Source organism: Neodiprion lecontei, chromosome 7, assembly GCF_021901455.1.
Source record: "Neodiprion lecontei isolate iyNeoLeco1 chromosome 7, iyNeoLeco1.1, whole genome shotgun sequence".
In the NCBI taxonomy this organism is placed as follows: Eukaryota; Metazoa; Arthropoda; class Insecta; order Hymenoptera; family Diprionidae; genus Neodiprion; species Neodiprion lecontei.
Genome location: NC_060266.1, coordinates 6,598,076 through 6,620,325, shown reverse-complemented (window position 1 = coordinate 6,620,325; position 22,250 = coordinate 6,598,076). Strand labels below are relative to the sequence as shown.

The following is a 22,250-nucleotide window of genomic DNA, read 5'->3' as shown; positions in this document are numbered from 1 at the left end:
TCTTTCTTCCACACTCTAAGGTATCTCTGTAATCCGTCGAGGTAGATCAGCTCACTCCTGGTAATTTGAAATACCGGAACAGCATCGATCGCGCCATCTGTCGTCGGGTATGAGAAGCCGATAGTTGAGGGTATAAACCATTTCGTGCCCTCTCTTGAATATCCTCAGCGACACGACGACGCGGACGACAAGCCTTAAGCAAACGTAAATTTATGCGCATTCACAATGAACATTTCCTCCTAGTTGCTGCAAATTTCCTATCTAGAATCGACCTAATTTCAGCTACAATTGGTTTAATCACTTCTGATCTACGGGCGACCATCGTTTCGAATTTGAAACGTTCAACTCCGAGCTTCGTAGATAACGGAAGTGAGGCTATTGATACTAAGTAACGGATTGATACTAATTGTCGCCTGCATGTTTTCTTAGCGTACACTGAGAAAAGTTTCACATGTTGTAGTAACTAGAAAAATTCAGTAAAACTGGTATCGTTGAAAGAAAAAAAAAAAATGTTTGAATATTGTTGCAATTACGAAAAACAATTTATTGTTGCACAAGCATTAAATTTTCGCAACAGTTGCAAGAAAATATAGCAACAGTGATCGTAATGATAAAGAATAGTAACTGATACTAGACTTTCCGGTAACAGGTAGAAGACTAATTTTCATTTTCTACCTGGAACTATATTTTTCGATTACGGTAAAAATGAAAATAGTTAAGGACTGAGCGATAACCGGAACTAAAAATTTCTCTCAGCGTAGGAACGCGTAATGCGTGTGTTCGGTTTATAGCTCGACGAATTGATTAACTGGATATGTAGAGATATTATACCAAGATTTTTGGATCAATTATTGTACGATCATAATTTTTACGCGGACTTTACCAGCAATCGACCAGCGTTAAGCTTCTCAGGAATTTTTGACGAAATCACTTGAATCGTTAAGTATTCGAATTCATTCGCTTACGGATTGAACCATACATTTTTACTATCCGGCGAATCTTGCATTTTTTCGATGCGATAACGTGAGTTCTCTGAAGTTGTAAACAATTTTGCTGTTCCGTTTGAAATTTGTCAGTTTCGAGACTTTTTTTCTACTCCGAAGATATTCTTTCCATTGAGTCCAACTTGTTTGACTCCTTTAAATACTTTCTTTCAATTCAAGTTGCGCGTGATGTCTAGAAACGTTTCTAAAAGTATCGGGAAAATTTTCTAAAAGTATCGGAATATTTTTACGACGAACAGATTAGAGTATTAAACCATAACCGTTAAACGCGAGAACGGCACCCGAATTAATTATAAGCATAATACACAATCCAATTTAATTAGTCCAACAGACTAACTCTCACTACTTTAAAACGTGCCAAGTGGTGGAAAACAATAATACATAATCTTGCTTTGTCTGAAATACACTTAAGCTACGGTCGGATTGTATATTTGGTTGAGTGTAAATTTTATTGAGAGGAAACGAATGTTTACCTCGTCGTTGAAAGATGTAGTATATATATACTTACACTTCGTGGAAATAAACATTTATCTGATGAACAAAAATTTTTATGTCGATTCGAGTCAATAGATCCGTTACGGAATATATATTTGAATTTTCGGGAAAAAGTTATGTAATGAAAAAGCTCACGGTTCCGTGTGAGGAAAAATCCTGCAATTTTTAATCCGTTTCACGTCTTGATTAATCGGAGTACCAGCATGGAATTAAAATGATAGTATTGATTTTCGGATCGATTCAAGAGAATTAAATTATAGGATTCTGAGGCCGAGATTTTTTACCTCGAGCAAGTATTTTTCTCTAATATTTCCTGTTGATTTATATCTTTCATTCACGGTGGGACGCTCAGCGTCATTTATTTATCGAACTACTTTTTTGGTGACAAATGACGAGTTTTTTGGTTCCACATGGTCGCTGAAATACTTCCAAATCTAAAAAAAAGACGATATTTATTTATTTATTTATTGAAAAAATATCACATATAAACGAATGGTCTAAATTTGTACTTTTCCACGAACATAAGTATTTTCTGCTAATTTACCATGAAAATCCGCATGTCAATTTTTACACAAATTCGATAGACGATAAAAAGAATTTCTTCTAGTTCGTTATTGTTTGTCTGCTATATTGGATCCGCCATTTTGATTTTCGAATTCCGAGTTGAGATTCGTAATGAGTCACCCCATAAGCCATGTACCGTAAAGTTTTATCAAAATCAAACAACCATTTAAATTTACGATCGCCATATTGAAACCGCCATTTTGAATTTTCGAATTTCATGTTCAGATTCGTAATCATTGACCCCAAAGTCCCATGAATGCAAAAATTGAAGTGAATCGCATGCAAGGAAAAATGTATTCGTGAAAGGGTCAACCTCCTAAGTGAGTTCGAATTAAAGAGGCCATTCCTAAAAAAAAAAAACAATCATACTTCACGATGGGTACATAATTTAAAAATTCTCAACACTATGTGTACAATTACAGTCAACGAATCGTTTCGAAATGAATTTTAGATTCCACCAAGGAATGAAAAAAATATTATAATCGTTGCGGAAGAACTTCGACAATAGGACTGAAAGACGAGTTCACAAGTTACGTAACTAATGCATGTAGTGCAAGGGGTTATGGAACGGTAAAATACAACTCATACCTAGCCGTTCCCCCATGCGCAAAAATAGTTTCGTACCGTTGACCCCGCGGGTTGTGAGACTTCGATCATCGCCTGCGAATAATGGCAGACTGTTGCTACACGAACACACAAGCAGCCGTTTCCTCTTCGGTATCGAGGAATGGAAATATTGTCACGGTCCGATAGAGATCGAGGGATTATTGTATCGTTTTTCACCCTCGGGTGTCAACTTGTCGCTCGATTCACTTATTCACATGCAGTGAGAAAAATTTCATTTGTTACGGTAACTAGAAAAATTCAGTAAAACAGGTATCGTTAAAAAAAACTGTTTGAATATTGTTGGAATTACTAGGTAGAAAACTAATTTTCATTTTCTACCTAGAACTATATTTTTCGATTTTGGTAAAAAATGAAAATATTTCAGGACTGAGCGTTAACTGGAACTAAAAATTTCTCTCAGTGTGGTACAATATCGTTCATTTTTACGGGAATAACCGTCGTTTTGACGGAATAAAAATTTTCCCTCGTGGCTGCAGAATGTTTTGGTTTTGTATTTGATTCTGCGTAGGGTAATTTTGAAGCTGTTTGAAAAAAAAATGTTTCGAAGTTTCTGGGTAATTGCTGTTTCAGAAACTTTGAGTCGATCGTACGTAGATTCTTTCATGAAAAACTGCATCCGTGACGTTAAAGTCGAGAAATGTGGAAGTTGAAACGGAACTGGGAAAACGTTGACATTTTTCAAAAATAAAAGGCCAGCCTGCAACGTTCGCGGATTTCTCGGGCCCTTTGAACAGCCCGTTTTTTGAATTTTTCATCCCGACAGTATCAGGGTGCGTAAGAAGACGGTACGCGCTTTGGAAAAGGGATGTCTTTGAAAAAACGGCGCGTCTCAAGAGAATCTTCTTATCGCGTAGTCACATTACAGCGGTTCACCGATCGTTTCAGGTATATTCGGGTGAAGAAAGTCTTGAACCTCTTGTTGCAGGCGGCTCAGTCAAAGTAAAGTAAAAACGATGGCGGTAAGTGGCGGTCCCGCATCGCACATCCGAGGTCTTTCCGAGAAGCTTTATAAGATGAATATTCTAAAGGGCCACAACCCGGGGCTAGTCCCGCTTTGTATAGGTACAGAATACAATTTCCGGGCTGGATTATGCGTAAGAATAAGGTTTCCGGTCGGGGCTTCTCGAAGCAAGAATTCTCGGAAAATCTCGCCTTACTTGAGACGAGAAAAATATGTCGAAAAATTGACAAATTGCGTTTTTATTGTATGTAAGTTTAATTTAAACATTGTTTTTGTCGAGATACTTTTGTGACGGTGTGATTAATATTCTTACTTACCTCACGGTGAAAAATTTCATTTGTCATAGTGACTAGAAAAATTCAGTAGAACAGGTATCGTCAAAAAAACTGTTCGAATATTCTTGGAATTACGAAAAACGAGGAAAATAGTTAAGGACTGAAGCAAGATGCGTATTTAAAGTACCTACTTTTTAATGAAAAGACAGATGAAAAGTTTTGTTACGGGATGGAGGATTGTCATCGTGACCATCGGTGAGCGGTGATGTTATTACGACCTATTTCGGGTTCGTAACCCGTCGGCTACGCGCACGTAAGAAGGATAAAAGGAAATGAGAGGAACTTGTATCGAGGAGTTGAATGTTTAAGGTCTTATCGGACGGATATTCCCAACCGAAAGTAAGTCTCGGTAGGAATATTGAACACTTCGCGATGAGATAAAAATCTGAAAACAATCAATCATGACCAAGTTGATGAGATAATTCGTTTTGAATAATAACGGTGCCCAAAAGTTGTTGATTCATTGTTGAAACAAAAATATGTGCAACAAGATTCCAGTGAAAATTTTTTTATATCACATAAAATGAATTTATTAATTTTTCTGAACAGTTTTGAATTTTTTTTTCTCTTGAATTTTCGGTGTTTTCGAATAATTCCGTATTCCAAACTTTTCCAACGCTCTATTCATGAAACTATTCGTTCCATGCCTCTAAAACTTTTTCAGTCTAATGTACAACCATCTGCGAAAACATATCTAAAAATTCAGGACCTTCGATCCATTTTTCTAAATTATTCTAATCATCGAAAACGGATTTTTCAAAATAGCCGAAAATTTCAAAAAATTTCATAAGTATTCAGAAAAATCAAAGAATTCATTTCATGTGGAATTAAAAACGTGTCGCTAGAGATTTATTACACAAATTTTTGGCATTGCTTATTAATCAAAACGAATTATCTTATCAACTTGGTTACGATTGATTTTCATCCCATCGAGAAGTGTTCAATATTCTCACCGAGACTAACTTTTGGTTGAGAATATCCGTTCAATAATACCATAAGTATATAATTGATTTATTATCAAAGATATGGAGAGTACAGTGAAAAGAGGTGGAGGAGGGCAAAGAGAAGAGAGATGAATTTAGACGTTGGCAAAATGGAAGACGACTCGAGAGTGACTTTATGGGAGGGGAGGATGCAAGGTGAATAGTGACTGTAAGACTGTGGGAAAAGAATGTGTAACAGTTTTATAGAAAGATATTAAAAGTTTAATTTAGCCAGTTTTGTTAAAAAAATGTGTAAGTAATTAAAATTTGAATATAAAAAAGACTGAATAAATAGTAAATGTTAATGATTGTAAATAAGCTTAATTTTATTTTGGACTTACACGAACAATTTTATAACTATTTGAAAAGTTTAAAAAATTTTTCGACAATTCTTAGTCGATGATATTCTAGTCCCGAGAAAAAAAGACAAGTCAAGAAATCAGAAGACTTAGTTTCCTCTTTCTTATCCGTCTTCTTTATCCTCCGCATCCGCTGTATTGACGCCGTTGACAGTGTCGCGTGTAAGTTTCCGACACGAACGTGAATCGTCGAACGTGCGTGTACGGTTTATAAAAAACAGAGGGGCGAAGCGCTCGGTTCCGGAGCCAGGGTCACCAGCGGCGACCGACCGCCTCCTGTTTCCCCACATATACGGGGATCATTGGGGTGGATTTAGCGGTGGATTCGCCGGGGAACGTCGAGCACACGCGAGGGGTTGCAAAGCGGGCCGAGATAATCTCCGTCGGCGTCGACGGTGGCGGAGAACCGCGGAGTCGGCCCATAAGCCGCAGTCATACCCCAGCCGCCGGCGCACCAGGTGCTTATCCGTCTCGAGTCCCGTCGCAGAGGTGGAAATAAAAGAACGGTTTCGCCGGTAGTCGTCGGGCATTCGTGTCGGGGAGGGAAAAACCGATCGGAACGCGTTCGGAACGCGTCGCGCAACGACATCTGCCGAATATCAAGCCGGACGAAAGTCCTGCGACTCAACGCTCCACCGGATTAATCGGTCCGACTGCCCACCAGCGCCACCCTGCATCCTCGACCGCCGAATAGACGGGCACCTCGGACTGATTCAGCCAGTTTCATCGTCCGCCGTGTGACGTCGCTGGCGTTGCTGCCTCTCTCATCGAACATTCGACGTCTATCGAACTACTTCGATACCGACCCTCATCGAGCTTCGACCCGTAATCAAAGTTTCATCCCGAATTCAAAAGATTGTACGATTGCACCGGTGATGGTTCGAGAAAGCGACGCTCCACGTGGATATTGTAATAATAATAATAACAATAATTCGTTAGGCTTCGAAAATTTGATCGGTGATCTACGTCACAGTGCAGTTCAACTGATCGTTGGAAAAATTGAGAATAAATAAATAAATAAACAAATAAGCGAAACAAGTTGGAGGTTTTAAGAATTGCGGAAGAATCGAGGAACAGATTCTTCGTCAACGGCAGCAGCAGGTCGCTGACAGCAAGGGGGTTGAAAGGAAGAACCGTTTGCGGTATTGACCTCACTCGCGCACCCTCGTCGCGACTACGCCATCGCGATAGCCACGCGCCACAAGGACTAGACGCCCTCTCTCGACGTCGAACCGAGGGCAGTAAACTGCGGGTGCGTGAACGAGCCGGGAGACGGACGGACGCCGCCGTCGTCGACGCGGCCCCAGACCGCGGGGCGCGATTCTCCATCCCTCGAGGAATAAATCCGGCGCCAATTGACGGAGGGAAGATAAATCGAGACAAAATAAAGACACACGGAGGGTGGATCGTAAAATGGTATAAATATCGAGGGAAGGGGGTCCGGATTACAAGGTTGTACGAGAAAGTCTCAACTAGTTAGACACTGTGTCGACGATAAGTACAGCATACCTATAGGAACGAGGTTGCAGATAAAGAAGAGGAGGAACGAGAGCGTTCCAAAGGGACAAAGATACGCGGATAGGGGAAGGAAAGGGGGGTAGGGGAAGGGAAAGGATCTGGGAAAAGCACAGGGTTGAATGGGTGGGCCGGGCGCCGGGCGGGCGACGAGGCAGGAGTTGAACATCGTGCCACACCACGTCGGCCACGGGGAGCGAGTCCTGGTGATCGGCGAGTCGCCAGCAACCGCGTGCCGCTGCTGCCCCCCGGCGACGACGCCGCCACCGGTGACCGCGTTGCCCTCGCCACCGCCACTGGCATTGCTCCACATATACGGGATCAGCAGCAGCAACAACAACAACAACAACAACAACAAAAACAACAACAACAACAATAACAACAACGCCGAGGCGACGGTAGAGGAAACGGCCAAGGCGGCCATGTCATCACCCCCCAAGCATCGACGGGGTTTCGATCCCAACGACGCCACGGCCAACGACTTCCGGAGGTACAGACGGGTCAAGACACGACAGAGGTGAGCTTTTCACAACCTCAAAGGCACCTAACGACCTCGGCTGTTAAACTCGTACACTTTTTTCATCACAGAGATTGTGAACGTCGATCGGTGTTGTGAATGTTATTGTTATTGTTTCATACTTTAAGGTGATTCATCAGCTTGAGTCAGTACTTTTGTAATTAATTCCATAGGCGATTAAAACGAACATTGGGTGTCAATAAGATTTGTCTACTCGTGAGGTGAGAGAATTTCTTTTGAATCATCCGAAAAAAATGTTTACGTCACAAGCGATAGCTTGAATGATGAATTTTTTTTTCAATTCAAAGTGTTTTTAAATTGAGAAATATGCATCAGATTCGATCGATTTCAATCTACCTTGGGGCTTATTTTTTTTTTTTAGCCAAATATTTTCCACAATTTCAGTGTGGAAATGAATTTCTTTTTTTTCTAATCTATTGAATACTGGTATTTGCTGGTCCAAATTGCCATTCATTCAATTTTAGGATATTCAATATTGGACAGCAAAACATTGTAAAAGAATTGTGTCGCCATGAATTTGTGGAAAATACGATAGTTGACTGAACTCAATGAGCCCAATGTAGAATGAAATCGTCGAATATAATGGATTCTTCCTAATTTTAAAATACTTTGAAATGAAAAATTCATATCTAAGCTATTGCTTATAGATTGAAGTTTTTATTTTTTTATTTGGGAGACTTAAAGGAAATTCTCTTAGCTCACGAGTAGATAAATGTCATTAATATCCAATATGCGATTACTGCCTATGGATTTAATTAGAAAAGTACTGATTCAAGTCTATGAACTACCTCATATAAGCGGATGGTCTCGCAATCGTGCGATGGGTTCAGATTGTGATGTTGATATTCGTAAGTTATTGATGTGACGACGCGTTTGTAGGAAAACACGTTTTTCAACAACTATAGGGTTGTCTGATGTCCAGTCAACGGTAATACCTATGGTATCAAGGTATTTACTTTACTTCGCAAAGTCGGATACTTCAAAATTATTCCAATGTTGCGAAATAGTGACTTTTTTCGTTAATGTTACACCAATTTTAACCTCGTGTCAAACTTACAACGCATCCCTGGTGAAAATTATCATTGCTAATACACAGATTTTTTTTTATCCGGTTTGATTAATTTTTTTTTCGAAGAAGTACCACAACATTTGAATAGATATTTTTGTAAACATTCCGATTAATTACTTTGTAATATGTCTCTTATGTATGCGGAAAGTGATTTGTTGATTGTTGATAACTTCTCATATTTTACGGATTCCATCCAACCTTCCAAAGTAGGTTTCAAATTTAATCTACTTCACTAAATCAATCCTTTTTGATTTTGGCCAAAGTGAATCATGTTAATATTTTTTAGTTACGACCGAGACAAAAGTAATAATTTTGGAACTTCAATAAGATGTTTTATTCACCGTAGGATATTGAAATGCAAGTAAAAAGAAAAGAGAATGATGTTCAGAGATGCAGATAAACCATATAGTTTTTCCAAATAACTCAAAACTTTTCACAAAAATCTGGAAAGTGAACAAAATATGCTGTGAACAGACCTGCACTTTTTCTTTAAATGATCATAATACGAAAATTTTGAGAGAAATATTTTCGTCACGGATGTGCCGGTTCACATTCGTTCCTTATTGTCGTCTGAACCCATCTCCAGAAATTTCGGAGTGTTATATTCAACACTTTTCTAACTCTTTGAAACTGAAACCTTACTCCTGTTTTGCATCAGAGATAAAGGGACGGAGACCCTTTTCCAAAGTCTAAGCGGCGCAAAGTAGCGTTGGGTCCTGGATTGTGTACCAGACGGTAGAGTTTCTTCGTAACCCTTAAACAGTGTCAAATTTGATACCGGGCTTTCCACACTGCGAGACCATCCACCCATTACACGAAATTCGTCTGACACGTACACGTGAACACTGTTATACATTTTCCCCCCTGTACATCGAGTAAGACACGTGCCAGTGCTTCCTTATCCTTCCTTGTCCACCTTGAGCATGTGTGTGATTCAGGTCACGTTTCACCGTCTTACCATCTGTTCATCACATCATCCCTTGACGTAATTGATTTCCTGTCTTTTTCACTTTTCTTCAATCGATAATTATTGGATTTGTATTTATTCTTTCATGATGGAGTGCGCACACGTGCCCGAGGTAGATTCTTTAACCATGTCTAACTTGGATAGTTATCGGAGAAGATTGGCCTTGTGAAAATATCGTCACAGATGAAAAACAAAAACAATATATTAAATTCACTTGTGCTCATTATTATTCATGTTATTCATGCGACGTACAAGTTTTACGGTTTCCAAAACCGGGTTGAACTAATTATCGATTAATCGGTAACTTCAGATTCGAAACAAGTCGATGTGCGTAAAAAATTTTATTGCGGAATATCCTCGGTATTACGGTGATCAATTTTGGCGTGTCTTCTAGATTCGAATACCTATTTTTAGATTCTTATGAATTGATCAAAATTAAGGTATCATAGAGATTATTATATAATTCAGATCAAAAAATATAAACACTATCTTAGAATGTATTTTCGGCAAACAATCCAGGCTGTTTAAGCACAGAGTTCTAGTATTTCCAATAGGAAGTCTCAAATACCTGTTGGTAAAATCAGAAATTGATACCGAAAGCTGTTCAAGAAATCTTTTAATAGTATTGGAAATGACTTGAGGCCAATTATCATATCATAAACTGAAATCGTCAACGTCATTGCCTAGTGGGCATCCCCTTGGTTTGAAAAAGGCGTGTACATGAAGTTTTCATCAGTCAAATCCGACGGAAAGATTAAGTAATCAAAACGAATATAGGCCAGCACAAAATTTAACCTCAATCCAATTTACCAAGATTCGTTGATCGCCAAGAACTTGTTGTCGAAACTCTGAAAAAGTAACAAACTGGAGCTTTTGGTACATGAAAAGTAAAGAAGTAATTCTAGTTTGTTTGGTTCGATTAAAGGTACAGGCGTGCAGAGAAATATTTGAATAAGTCGATAAAAAAAAAAAATAGTCCAAGCACAGTCGTATCTCGATTTATATGGTGAATTATGAGACTTTATGACTAGAGATGATTCGTCACTTGAAGATCCCGTCGAAATTCCAACTCCCACACGGAATACTTCACCTATCAGAGGTCCATACAGGGCCCATATACATGATGGACATCTAATCAATATTTACAGAAATCCACAACATCTATGGTCAGATTAAAGTCGGTGATGGATATCCATTGTATGTCTATGAATATCCATGCACATAAGTGGATGTACTATAGATAACCACCAGGCGCCGAATGATCGCTTTCCTCTCTCACCACAAAGAAGAGATCTAAATTAAACAAACCCCCAGCAATTCACCCCTTTCGTTCACTTCGAATTTCATCTGATATATACGTACTTGGTCGTTCTTGAGTGTCTAGTCTATATTACCTAGGTTATGGACTTTATGTTTGGGGGAGAACAAAATGTGCACACGATAGTTTCTAATATTTTTCATGATACGTCCGTGAGAGGTGAATGTTACATGTAGGTAAGGATCAAGGTGCATATGAATAATGGTTGGAAAGGACGACCTTTGGAGGTCCAAATTTTTTCCCCACAAAAGCTATGAGATCTCGTAACAGATACCTGTGTGAATATCCAGTAGAGTTCTGCTAGACTGATAACAAACCTACATTTGGATCTCTAATAGAGCTCTATGGTATTCCATTGCGGTTGAAATGGATGTCTAATAGAGGTATCGCATATCCATCACGGTGGTCCGTGGTACGTCTAATAGAGGTAAATGTTCCGTGTGGGCTCGGTGTAAACGTGAACGTGGGTGATCCCGATCCTCCTCCCAAATCTTTAAATAGTTAGCCTCGAGCCAAGACGTACCTTAACTCACTCGCTTTATCTGTACGCAATGTTCACAGAGCCATTCCATGTCCTCTGCGATCATCCCGAGAGTGCGTTCCTCGGATCCCACCGGGTTGAGCCGGCAACCCGGAAAACCACCCCGCCCTGAACACACGCAGCACATGGCCACATTGCAGCCACCGCAGGCACGGCACAGGCATATAACAAAGCACCACTACTTCGCACCGTGACACACTCGCTTGCATTGTTTGATGTTGGACCACTGGTTGGCTGGTTGAGCTGCTTTGCGCGGTCAAGTGTCAAACCCTGACCTACGACGTCACGGCTTACTCCGACGCAGTCGATGTCGATGTCTTTGCTGCTTCGCAGAGCTTCTGACGCTGGACCTTGAGCTATCTAACGACTGCTACTGGCTGGAGAAGAAACGCTTTTGACGTGAACGGTGATGGCTTCAAAGGCTGGCCATACTCAAGGATCTTCCCGACACTCTCCTGCTATTGCAATGTCTGAAACATGACAGTTTAATGGATTGAGATGGACGCTTGATTGGTGCTGACCTTACGCACTTATGCTTACGATGCTTTTTACTTTATCGTATTACATTTATACACATTGTTATTGTAATATTCAATCTTTACCCAATTCCCTGAGGTTATACATTTTTAGATTTTTCAACAAATATTTTGCATATATAATGTTTACGTCGTGACCCTCGAATAATGAAATTCAAGTGCGATACCAGTCATCGTATACAAAATTGATTAAAATCAACTCGTCTGTAGGTTCTAAATAAAATTTCGTTCACCCAACTTATAAAGAATTGTTATATTATTAATAATATTGCAATAATCTCAGAATTGAAACACGTGTTGTTTGTAATCGATGCAATGGATGATAAGCACTTGTCAAATTCTGCGATAACTCAATGATCGATCATATCTAGCGATCTTATTCGTTTTTACGACAAAAACAAAGTATTTTGTAAACCCTATGAGAGATACGCATCAGACTAGCGGTATTATCGAAACTGTAAAAGTACACGAAAAAGCAGGTCTCGAGTAGTGAGAGTTTTGGATCTCGTCTTGAATAAGCTCCATAAAATTGAAAATGCTTTGGCGGCAGAAAATATAATATTCTAAATTTTTGAGGAAATATCATATTCACATCATATAAGAGAATTGAATAAATCCATACAAATTTTCTAAATGACTGTTGACTTGTTTCCTCATAATTTGTCATTACTGCATCATTTTCTCTCGATCACTTTCTCGAAAATAAACTGAACTTCCGGCGATCATATACTCAGAAAAAGGTGCGTGATTCTATTTCACGATAACGTTCGTGACTGGAAAATTCTGGGGTAGACGTAATTACACCCATCGAAATATCGAAATGACGCGTTCATGCTTGAGGTGACAAATAACCATGTCAGCCAGGGTTCGAGTATTCACTCTTGGTTCACTTAGTGTATCCAAATGAGCACGTATTTCCTACGTTGTTTGTTTGTTTTTTTTTTCAAATTTAAGTGGCGTTGCTTTCTCGATGGCGAGCACACGTATATCAATGCAAAAATGTATGCAGTTTTACTTGATGGAATGTGTTTGTTTTTTTTTTTTTTGGTATCTGCTTTACACTTTATCCGTTTTATCAACATGTAATGTAGTATACAATTCAATGAACGTATGCATTATATATTATACATTATATGTATTTGAAAATTCTCTATTTTCTTGGTAATTCAAGATACCTTACGTATATTGAGCAGGTGGTGATAAAATGGAATAGTTTTTTCAGGCGTGACTGAGCAGAAAAAAACAAAAACATTAATAACAACGGTCATAAATATGAAAGTGACGTAAACACATTGTCGGTATCTTACTTTATTCAAGATGATAAATTGTCTTCCGACAGCATCCCTCATCGTAAAGGTTGAAGTGATCTATAGCATTGAGGGAGGTTATCGTTCACGCAAATGTAGGTATATATACTGCTATGTAGTACAGGTACCTACAATATATGTATAATAGATAGATAAGCGAATCACCCTCGTTTACATGCTATTCGTGACTCTATTCGCGACATCTATAGGTATGCTGATTCTCTTACAATTATTTATTAGAAAAAAAATAAGAAAAAGAAACTAGAAGATCGAAGAACAACTCGAATCTTACCGTACCTTCAGTGCACTGTAACCTTGTTGAAGAAAATGATATTTTCTCGGAAATCTTAATGCTTTGAAGCGATATGCGTTACAATAAATATGTATCGAAGACACGCTGTCTGTAATCGATTTACCATCTATAAACTAAGAGTCACAGCAATTAACAGTCCTTATTCCAATGAATGGTATTCGAATACGGTCGCAAACACTATACAAGCCATCATTAGCGCCAATAACACCATAATTATGATGCATAGTAACGAAAACAAATTAAAAAAAAAAAAAAAATTGGTACAGTAAACAACGCGTGATGTGCCAGTTAACGTGAATAATTAAGATTAAAAACAGTTGAGCTACGTGCTAGTCGGGTCATAACAGCAGAGGAATCCAACAATCGATCGACGTCGCAGCACAAGCACTGTTAACATTTCGCGAGAGTTGGAAAGCGGTTTTCGAAACGTTGGAGTGAGTGGATCACGATGGAATAATGCAGAGTCGGTTTTATGTGTGAATGTGTGTGCGTGCGAAAGGCAAATAAGAAATTGAACATCTTTTGTCAATTCATTATTTGAGTCCCATTCATCGATTACGTGAGTTATTCTTACCTTTGCCGAAGAGGTTCACCGGTTTTGTTCGACATGATTTGTGGTGCACCGATATTGCTCAGGAGTAATACTTAAATTCTGAGGGGTGCTTATTTCCATAATTTCACACACCTCACTTGCGGTTCGGTGAGTATTTTGGATAATACGAATTAGGCCGTAGTCGGAGAAATGATTTTCATCCGACAACGTTTCAAAATAATGTTTGTCTACTTCGGGGCAAGAACTTTTTATGAGTATAGGCACAGGTGTATACTCAATGTCAAATGCTCGGTGACCTAGTTTTTTTATAACTACACAACTGCCTTATACGAGTCTAGTTTTCACGTTCTGTAGACTGATAGTTCGTTAAGTAATTGTAGCTTTCGGAAAAATAAAACAGGTCAGATGACACGAAGTCACGCTTTGTAATTGTTTCGAAAACGCAAATGTAGTACAGGTTTCTGTGATCTGATCGATGATCGATGTTAAATTGCTAAAGAATATGATAAAACTTTATCATTTTTCGGACCATTCTGAAGTATTTAGATCTCTGAGCCCTTTTCGGGATGCTTAACATCAATGTCCTATGCTTTAAAGAAAACATCGAAACATATTGAAATCGAATTCAAACACGAAAGCCGGTCAGAAAAGTACAAGAATGATCATCTTTGCTCTTCGAAATCCTTGTTGACCAAAAATACGCGTAATTAATTTTGTATAAAGAACATTTATTACTTGACTAAATATGCCCAGCCACGAATTCAAACAACTGCTCAAATATTCAAATAAAATCCACTCATCTCTTGGATTTCATTTTCTCCGTGTCGCACGCCAATGTGAATCACATTCCGAAGCATAATTTGTCATTATCATGGACTTCGCAATTATGGTAGTCGCAATGAAAATAAACGTTTCAAGACACCGATTGTTTCGTAAAGTGTTAAGTAGGAGCATTTTCGTATCGAAGACGTGAGAATTGCATACTTGGGTACTAAGAGTAACAATTTATCTCCATGATCTCGCTAGGTGAATAGAGAATCTTAGTTGGCGTCCGGATCAGCGGTAGAATCTTGAGGTAACGAGTCCAGTCAGCAGGTTTCCTTCTTATCGCTAGAATTAATCGTATCAGTAGCTGCCATCAGAGTAATTAAGAGGCTGGATCGGTGCGGCAAGGGGTTGCTGTGAGAGGTAGAGAGTCACTATCGATTTCACATGGTCTCCCTGGGCGTCTTCTTACACCGCCAAAGCCTTCTAGAAAGGAAAGGAGAATAAGTTACAGCTAGGCGATGTGATTGCGAACAAGGGAATATTGTAAGGTATATCAAGATTTTTTTAAAAGAGTTACCGTCAAACACTTCGAAACACTTTGGTAACCGTGAATAATCATTCAAGGATACATTTGTAGTATTATTTACATAAATATTCACACCGTACCTACTCATGCTATGATCAGCACCACCAGCTGTCACTGTCGATTAATACGGTACAGCGAATCAGTACTAAACAATGATCAAGGTGTGTCTCGAACACTTGTAAAAGCGTGAATGCGTCACAATACTTCCAAAAGATCTACAAATTGAGTGGTTGACGAGTTTTCTGCTGAATAGTGCTCCAACTTTGACCACACTGGATTCCTCTATGTTAAATGACCTGGTAGAGGATTTGGAATATCAATTTTGTACAATCGTTAGTATTAGCTGGAGGCAAAAACATGGTCGGTTTTATTGGGAGGTAAAAACGCCATTGGAAGTGTGCGTGACTTCTGGTGTGTTGTACGAGGTAAAGAGAAAATATGAATTTCTGTTTTAATCTCTGGTAGTGGTGAATTTTTCATGATGAATGGATCTTGTGGTGGTGTTGTTTCTTTGTTTGCCTTTAGTACGACGTGTTTATTATTTGTTATTTGTGTACATCTGCGATGTTAGCGACGTAACAGGTTCAGTCCGGACCAGCTGATATCGATCATGAATTACATTTGCATGCAACTTAGTAACTAAGGCTTATTTTCGAAGGTGAAACTTTTGTCTGCATTCGTCATTAGTTGTGCTTGTACTACATAATACCTTTTGACATCGAATACACTGAGAGAAAAATATCATGTAACGTTTGTAGTACCGCAATCTGGATTTATGGTTAAACTTACCAAAAATATAATAGTTTTGACCATATTTGCAGTCACGATGACATTTTTCACGGCTAATCTTGACTTTCAGTGAAGATAGAGGACAGATTTTTACCATACTCATTTCTTCCAATGTAATTGGGAAAATTATTGAGAAAATTGAGTGAGACCATTTTCCAGACCTGCGGCATATGCAAAATATAATTGATGTCTCAAGTATACCGTACAACTACATTAAATAAGCTGTGGCATTATATACATACGCACGTGTTTCGGGTAACACGACAGTTATTTTGTATAGCTTCTCTCAAAAACGCGATCTGGTTACGACGCAACTTTGCAGACACGTTAGCAACGGAAACATAAAAAATTATCGCAATGCCTAAAAATCAGCGATGGTTGAATCAATATTTTACCAGTGCACCTTATTTGTTAGGTACTTGGGGTGGTGTCTGAGGGCCAATTAATTAAATGAACAAAGAAGGATGTCTCATTTATAGTCACTCTTTCACAAAAGCTCAATTATTCTGTTGAATTAATGAAGTATATTCATAGTATGTAGTCTTTATTTATGAATAAAATGAGCCAGACTAACGCATTGAACATTTCAATCAGAAAAATCATGCGCACCTGTCACTTGACTAATATCAAAATGTAACCCTTCACAGAGTGATGCTGATTGGGATTAATTGGTCTGGATTTGTCATAGTATTTTTTCAAAGTAGAAAAACACTCTCGTTTACTATGTTTGACCTAAAAAACGCGAGTCGCATTTTTGTGACTCTGAGAACGTGAATTTTAAGCTCGTTAAGCTCATTGTCGCGCGGATGATATTCTGTCGGCAAACTATCCAGACACTATTTATCGGCATACGCTATCACCTTGAATGGAAATTAATATCACCAACCGCTTTCATTTATCACCGTTATCTACTGATTCATCGTTGTTCGTCGACACCAATAATCTAACTTGGCAACTTTATTGCCTTGGCACAAAGTTGAAATAGCTGGAGTTGGTTACAATCAGTGTATAACTGGAGGGCGAGGATGAAAAGAGGACTCGGGATAGAAACTATACCTTCATGCTTTTCACCGATATCACGTTAAGCGAGTAACAAGGTGGCTGCTTGAGAACAAATTGAACTAAACTTTCGAGCTAACTTAATCCAATTTGACATGCTCTCTCTCTCATCTCTACTCGACATTTGACGTCGAAAATCCAAAACGAATTTTGCAATCCTGCGTCAAAATTTCACCAGTATCGACATCAAAACATTTTAGTTCATAGACTAGTTCAATTGAATTATCCGTAACACATATCGATCCAAAGATTGCACTGCAACAAGTTATGGTGACTGCTCAGCTTCTCACGATACGTCAGTCAGAGTGACGAAAAATAAAAATTCCCTTCGTTCCGAACATGCCATCGCAGATTTCACACTATCAATATCGAGCACGGCGTGTCTGATTGAAGTTGCATAATTATACACTCCTACACGAGGTGAGCAACTCCAACCTCAAGACCTAGTCCAACTCAACCTACCACAATCTAGCCAATGCCAACCCCTTCTTAAGCAATGCTTGTCGTCCCTTGTTGCACAGTCGTGGGGTTTAGGAAACCTTTGAAGTATTCCTGTGTGATAAACATACGCAGTGTTTCACCTCGCAGGGCTGTTTTCGCCGTTTCATGTTTCCCTGGCCTTCTAAATCTGATTTACTTTGCGCTCAGAACCGGCAGTGGTTTGCATGTTAGTTTTGCTAACGACACGCCGCGTAAAATCCATGACTTACAAAAATGTCTGAAAACTCTTCGCGTTCAGTTCAAGAAGCTTCACCCTTGCTTTGTTTGAAAATGCGTAAGTTTCGAAAGAATTCCAAGTAATTTCAAAGTTCGACAAGAAGAAGAAGAAGGAAAAAACGGAGATTTGGGATGAATAGTTCGGTACCAAGTGACTGATAACGTGCTCATCTGCCGTTTAAACATTGCACTTCACTCGCTTCTTCAAATTTGCCAACGGGGATACAAAGTGACGGATATTTCACGATCCAGGTGATTGGGTAAACAGTGACGGTAGAAATTTTGTCGGCTGCTAATCGGTACGGCACTGGACATACACGTTAAACGACGTTACATTATAGGTACATACGTGTGTGACGACATGTGTTCAGGCAAAGACTGATCAGTGGTTCGTGGGCTTGGCTGGGGGACGGTAGCTCATTTTGGGTTCAGTGTGTTGTGGACATTGGATTATACACCGTACGTCCGCATTAGAGGAGGAGTTCGGATGTGATAATCGAAAATGACCGGATGATATGGGTGTTGAGGGAGGTTCCTTTTTGGATTTTGTGCTTTTTCTCATATGTGCTAATGTAGCTTTGAAGCTTTTCGGCGTATGCGACGTTTGCATACCGTACACGATTCTCCTTACCGTTCTCATCATTGGCTGCATTCTCATGTGAGTGTTGACACGAAACTATAACACATTGTTATCATTTGTTGTCGACTGTGCAATTTATTCTTCTTCAAAGTATATATACTTGTCAAGGATCATTTCGACGATTTGTACTATTTGAATCAATATTCTTTCATTATGGTGCACACTGGTCCTGGAAATGTCCTTGAATTTATCTTGTGTTCTGAAAATATTCTGTTTTTAATGTGCTTGAATAATCTGAAAATGTCCTGGAAATGTCCTTAAAGTTGTTACAGATTTTTTACCGGACGCCGTGTTCATGCTCAAGCATCTGTCTCTATAATTTGTTTCCAATAATTTTACATACGAATCGTTTCAGTGATCCTAAACTTGTTATATGTATATTCTCATGTACGTACAACCAATCCTCGGGGCCGTCTTCTCCATTGATTCTCTTTGTTCATGACGATACCTCGTTTAGTCGTGTATACCCACAGTGCCTTGTACCGTCGCGCTAGAGAAAATTTTTCAACTGGTAACGTATCCCCGTTTACCGTGTAGAAACTTTCAAGCTCTGTTGTCGGGAAGTTTCTGTGCAGAGTGAAGCTCTCGATAAAAGTCATCCAACGGAGGAACTTGTGGAAAGTTTGATAACAAATTGTACCTAATACTGTCATGCGAAACAGTTTCTGTAGTAGAGAATATGTATACACATGTACGTAGATCGGTATATGTGACTTGGGAGAAAATTGTGCTAAATATCATTGGCCTTCAGCCGTGACTGGACGATCTACCATCGGAGAGACTTGACCGCCAGTTCAGCCCGAGTGCAGAACGGCTGGTAATTTCCAGGACTAGTTCGCATGTCCCTAGATCTCGGGGCTTGGGTTGAACAGCGTAGCCATGGGAGCTGCTGAGCTAAGCGCGGCTAATTCCAGTGTCAAATGTCAAGACGATGGTGAATTACCGTTACGGTGTGATTAATGGCGGCCCGAGGGGTAGTTGACGTACAAACAGCAGCAGCCAGTGGTTGTCGAAATTGACATGATGCATAAACTTGCTTGGCAGCTCCCGTTGGCGAAGCTTCAACGGTCACTCATCGAGATGCTGGATTGGATCATCGGGTTGTTCTTTATCTGGATGCTGTTCCCGGGGCACGGAGCCGGGAAACCGTTTCAACGACGAAAGAAACGGTGATACAGTAGTTAAAACGTCTCAAAGAAGTCTCACAATTAGCTCCACCTTCTTATAGATACTCTGCTACTTCATTGTTAGTCACCTTTACCTCTTGCCTTGAGTAGCTGTGTCGACGAGCTTACTCCCTTTCATTCACACCACGAACGTTATTCTGTAGCGTACAGCTTAACTCACCCATCAAGGCCTCCGCAACCACGAGCCCTTGATCTTTCGAACAGGCTGTCGAGTGGTACCTCATGATTGTACTCGACTGAACTTGACGCCGAAACACTGACGACGAGAGCGAACAAGTTTCTGGAGCGCTGATTGAGATTACTTCAAGGTATCGATTCAAGGAAGGATACGAAATGTTTTGCAAACAATCGAACAATCCCCTTTTTAAACCATTCTTTTTTGCACCCTGACGTGCATCGCGACCGAATACATATTTGAAAATATTAAGACATCAACTCGGAATCTGCTTTGTGATTCTTTCACAAGTCATAATTTGGTCTTTGATAATTGTTACAACTCAGCGTGACCTTGTAGATAAGTCGGTTCGCGATTTTGTGCTGGAATGAATGTTGTTCGATATTATACTCAATTTTTCGACATAGGTTTATTAAGCTTCTGAGAAAGAAACGACCTTGAACAAGTATAACGTCGGATCATTTTTGGTAGCTCTGTAGCTTTTGAAGATAATCGAAACTTTTTAAATGCACGGAGATACGTGATACGGATTTAAATAGATATATATCGGAGTTTTTGAAAATCTTACGACGAAGCACTGGGTCAGAAATGTTAGTCAAGAACTGAAATGCATCGATTAATATTCAGGGTCTTCTAAATATACATAGTGATTCCATAGAACTTCTCTTTCGTCCGTTTCCACGTGGCCACGGAACGTATTACAAGTTGTTATTTTATAATACCCAACTAATCTTGTGCCGAGTAATATTCACACCATTGATCGGACGGCAAAAATTCAGCTTCTAATACGCAGTCGACACTTCGTGTAGAAAGGTAGTTATATAAACTGGTCGGGTCTATAATCATCCCTCTTTATATAATGTAAAACGAGCAAAGAGGGTGAAATTTTTCCCCGCCGTTGAAGTGTAAAATACGAATATTTTAGGTATTCGAAATAATATAAGAAAACGACGGTTCGACGACTCATCGATAGTACTTATCACTTTTCACTTCAACGGTTGAATCCCGTTCAGCCAGTGAAAAGACTGCAGTGAAAATTCTTCGAGAAGAAGGAAAAGTAAAATAGATGACAAAACAGAGCTAAGGAGAGGCGAGTAAAAGCTTGCGCACTCCGGGTGGAGGAAGAGCATGCCCTTTAAAACGTGCTTAACCCATCTTCGCTCTCGTGCTATCGGTACACGTATAACTTTCTTCAGCGCCAACACATCTTACCCTCTAGAGTCGACAAGCTCAAGCTCTTAAGCATCCCTCCATCCTTCAGCCACCGTTCCCAAGTTGGTAACACAGCTGCCTGATTGTTAAAGCTCTCTGCCCATGCCGTTGCAGCAAAGCTTTCCCTAACAAAAAGCTTCGACGACTCGGCAGATTGTTCGTCAACCCTCCGCCGGATGGCGCCACGGTGCAGTAAAGCCGAATTACTAAGAAATCCGCTCGCTGACGCATTCTGGCTGCAGGACCGATTCGGGCGGACGGTTGTAACCGTGGGCGAAGGGGTGGAAAGCACGCCGGCTTGCCTAGATACCAATGGGACGAGGGGCTGGGGGGTGGAAGAGCGGAAGAGTGGGGAGGCGGGAAATCGATGCTAACCTACTGTGCGGGGGTAGAAAACGCCATAGATTATCCCGCATACGGTCTGCGTCGGTCGCTATATCTTTGGAACCAATTCGATTGGTATAGTCGACGACTGGCTGTGACTAAGATTTTGAGGAAAGATCAATTTTTCCAGGAGCAAAATATTTCTCTACCGCACATCCGGCCAAGGAATTATAATTTTCTCTTATAAGGTAAGTGTACCAGTTATTGAGCCTGTCCCAATTATTGACCCTTTTTGGTTGTATCTGTTCGATGCTTACTTCTAAAATTATCAAAAAATAAATTTCTACTGTATAACTCTCTAGCAATTGGTTTTAGTTATCGAGGAATTCACAATTTGTGCCGTAAATTTATAATCTTGGAAAATAAAAGGGTCAATAATTGGGTCTCAGCGTGTCAATAACTGGTACACTTACCTAATACCTACCGATTTCTTTGAACTGCATCTTTCTGCTGCCACAGGATTCTTTTTTCGCATTGTTGATCAAAGATATTCATTTTTTGAGGTGCGGTACTTTACGTAAATTGTACCATCAGTTTGGTAATTTTTATTCAAGCACGAGTTCAACGAATTTCTGAATACCTTGGGCTGCGATGCTCTTTGGTTGGGTTGAGATATCAAACGCAGAGAAACAAAGAAGAGAGGCTTTCTGGTAGGGTACACAAAAATGTAGTTTCTGTATTCACAAGAATTCAGAAAACCCTTAGCTGTATCAGCAGTAATATTGCACGTACTGCAAATTCTGTTTCG

At 39.7% G+C, this 22,250-nt stretch overlaps 1 protein-coding gene across 10 annotated transcripts in view; it reads left to right on the top strand.

Moving 5' to 3' along the window:
- Positions 1–22,250, top strand: part of LOC107227889 (potassium voltage-gated channel protein Shaker) — a 259,093-nt gene that overhangs the window by 98,778 nt on the left and 138,065 nt on the right. For 3 of the 10 annotated variants that reach the window (XM_046745581.1, XM_046745579.1, XM_046745580.1), the window contains exons 1-2: positions 18,309–18,562; positions 19,589–19,713. The exons of 3 other annotated variants lie outside the window; for them this stretch is intronic. In XM_046745581.1, the coding sequence (XP_046601537.1) occupies positions 18,500–18,562; positions 19,589–19,713 (188 nt within the window). In that variant the 5' untranslated portion in view covers positions 18,309–18,499. Of the gene's footprint in view, positions 1–18,305; positions 18,563–19,588; positions 19,714–22,250 lie in introns of those variants that run through there. 4 more of the 10 variants (XR_006905415.1, XM_046745587.1, XM_046745577.1 and 1 more) reach the window with 3 other exon arrangements.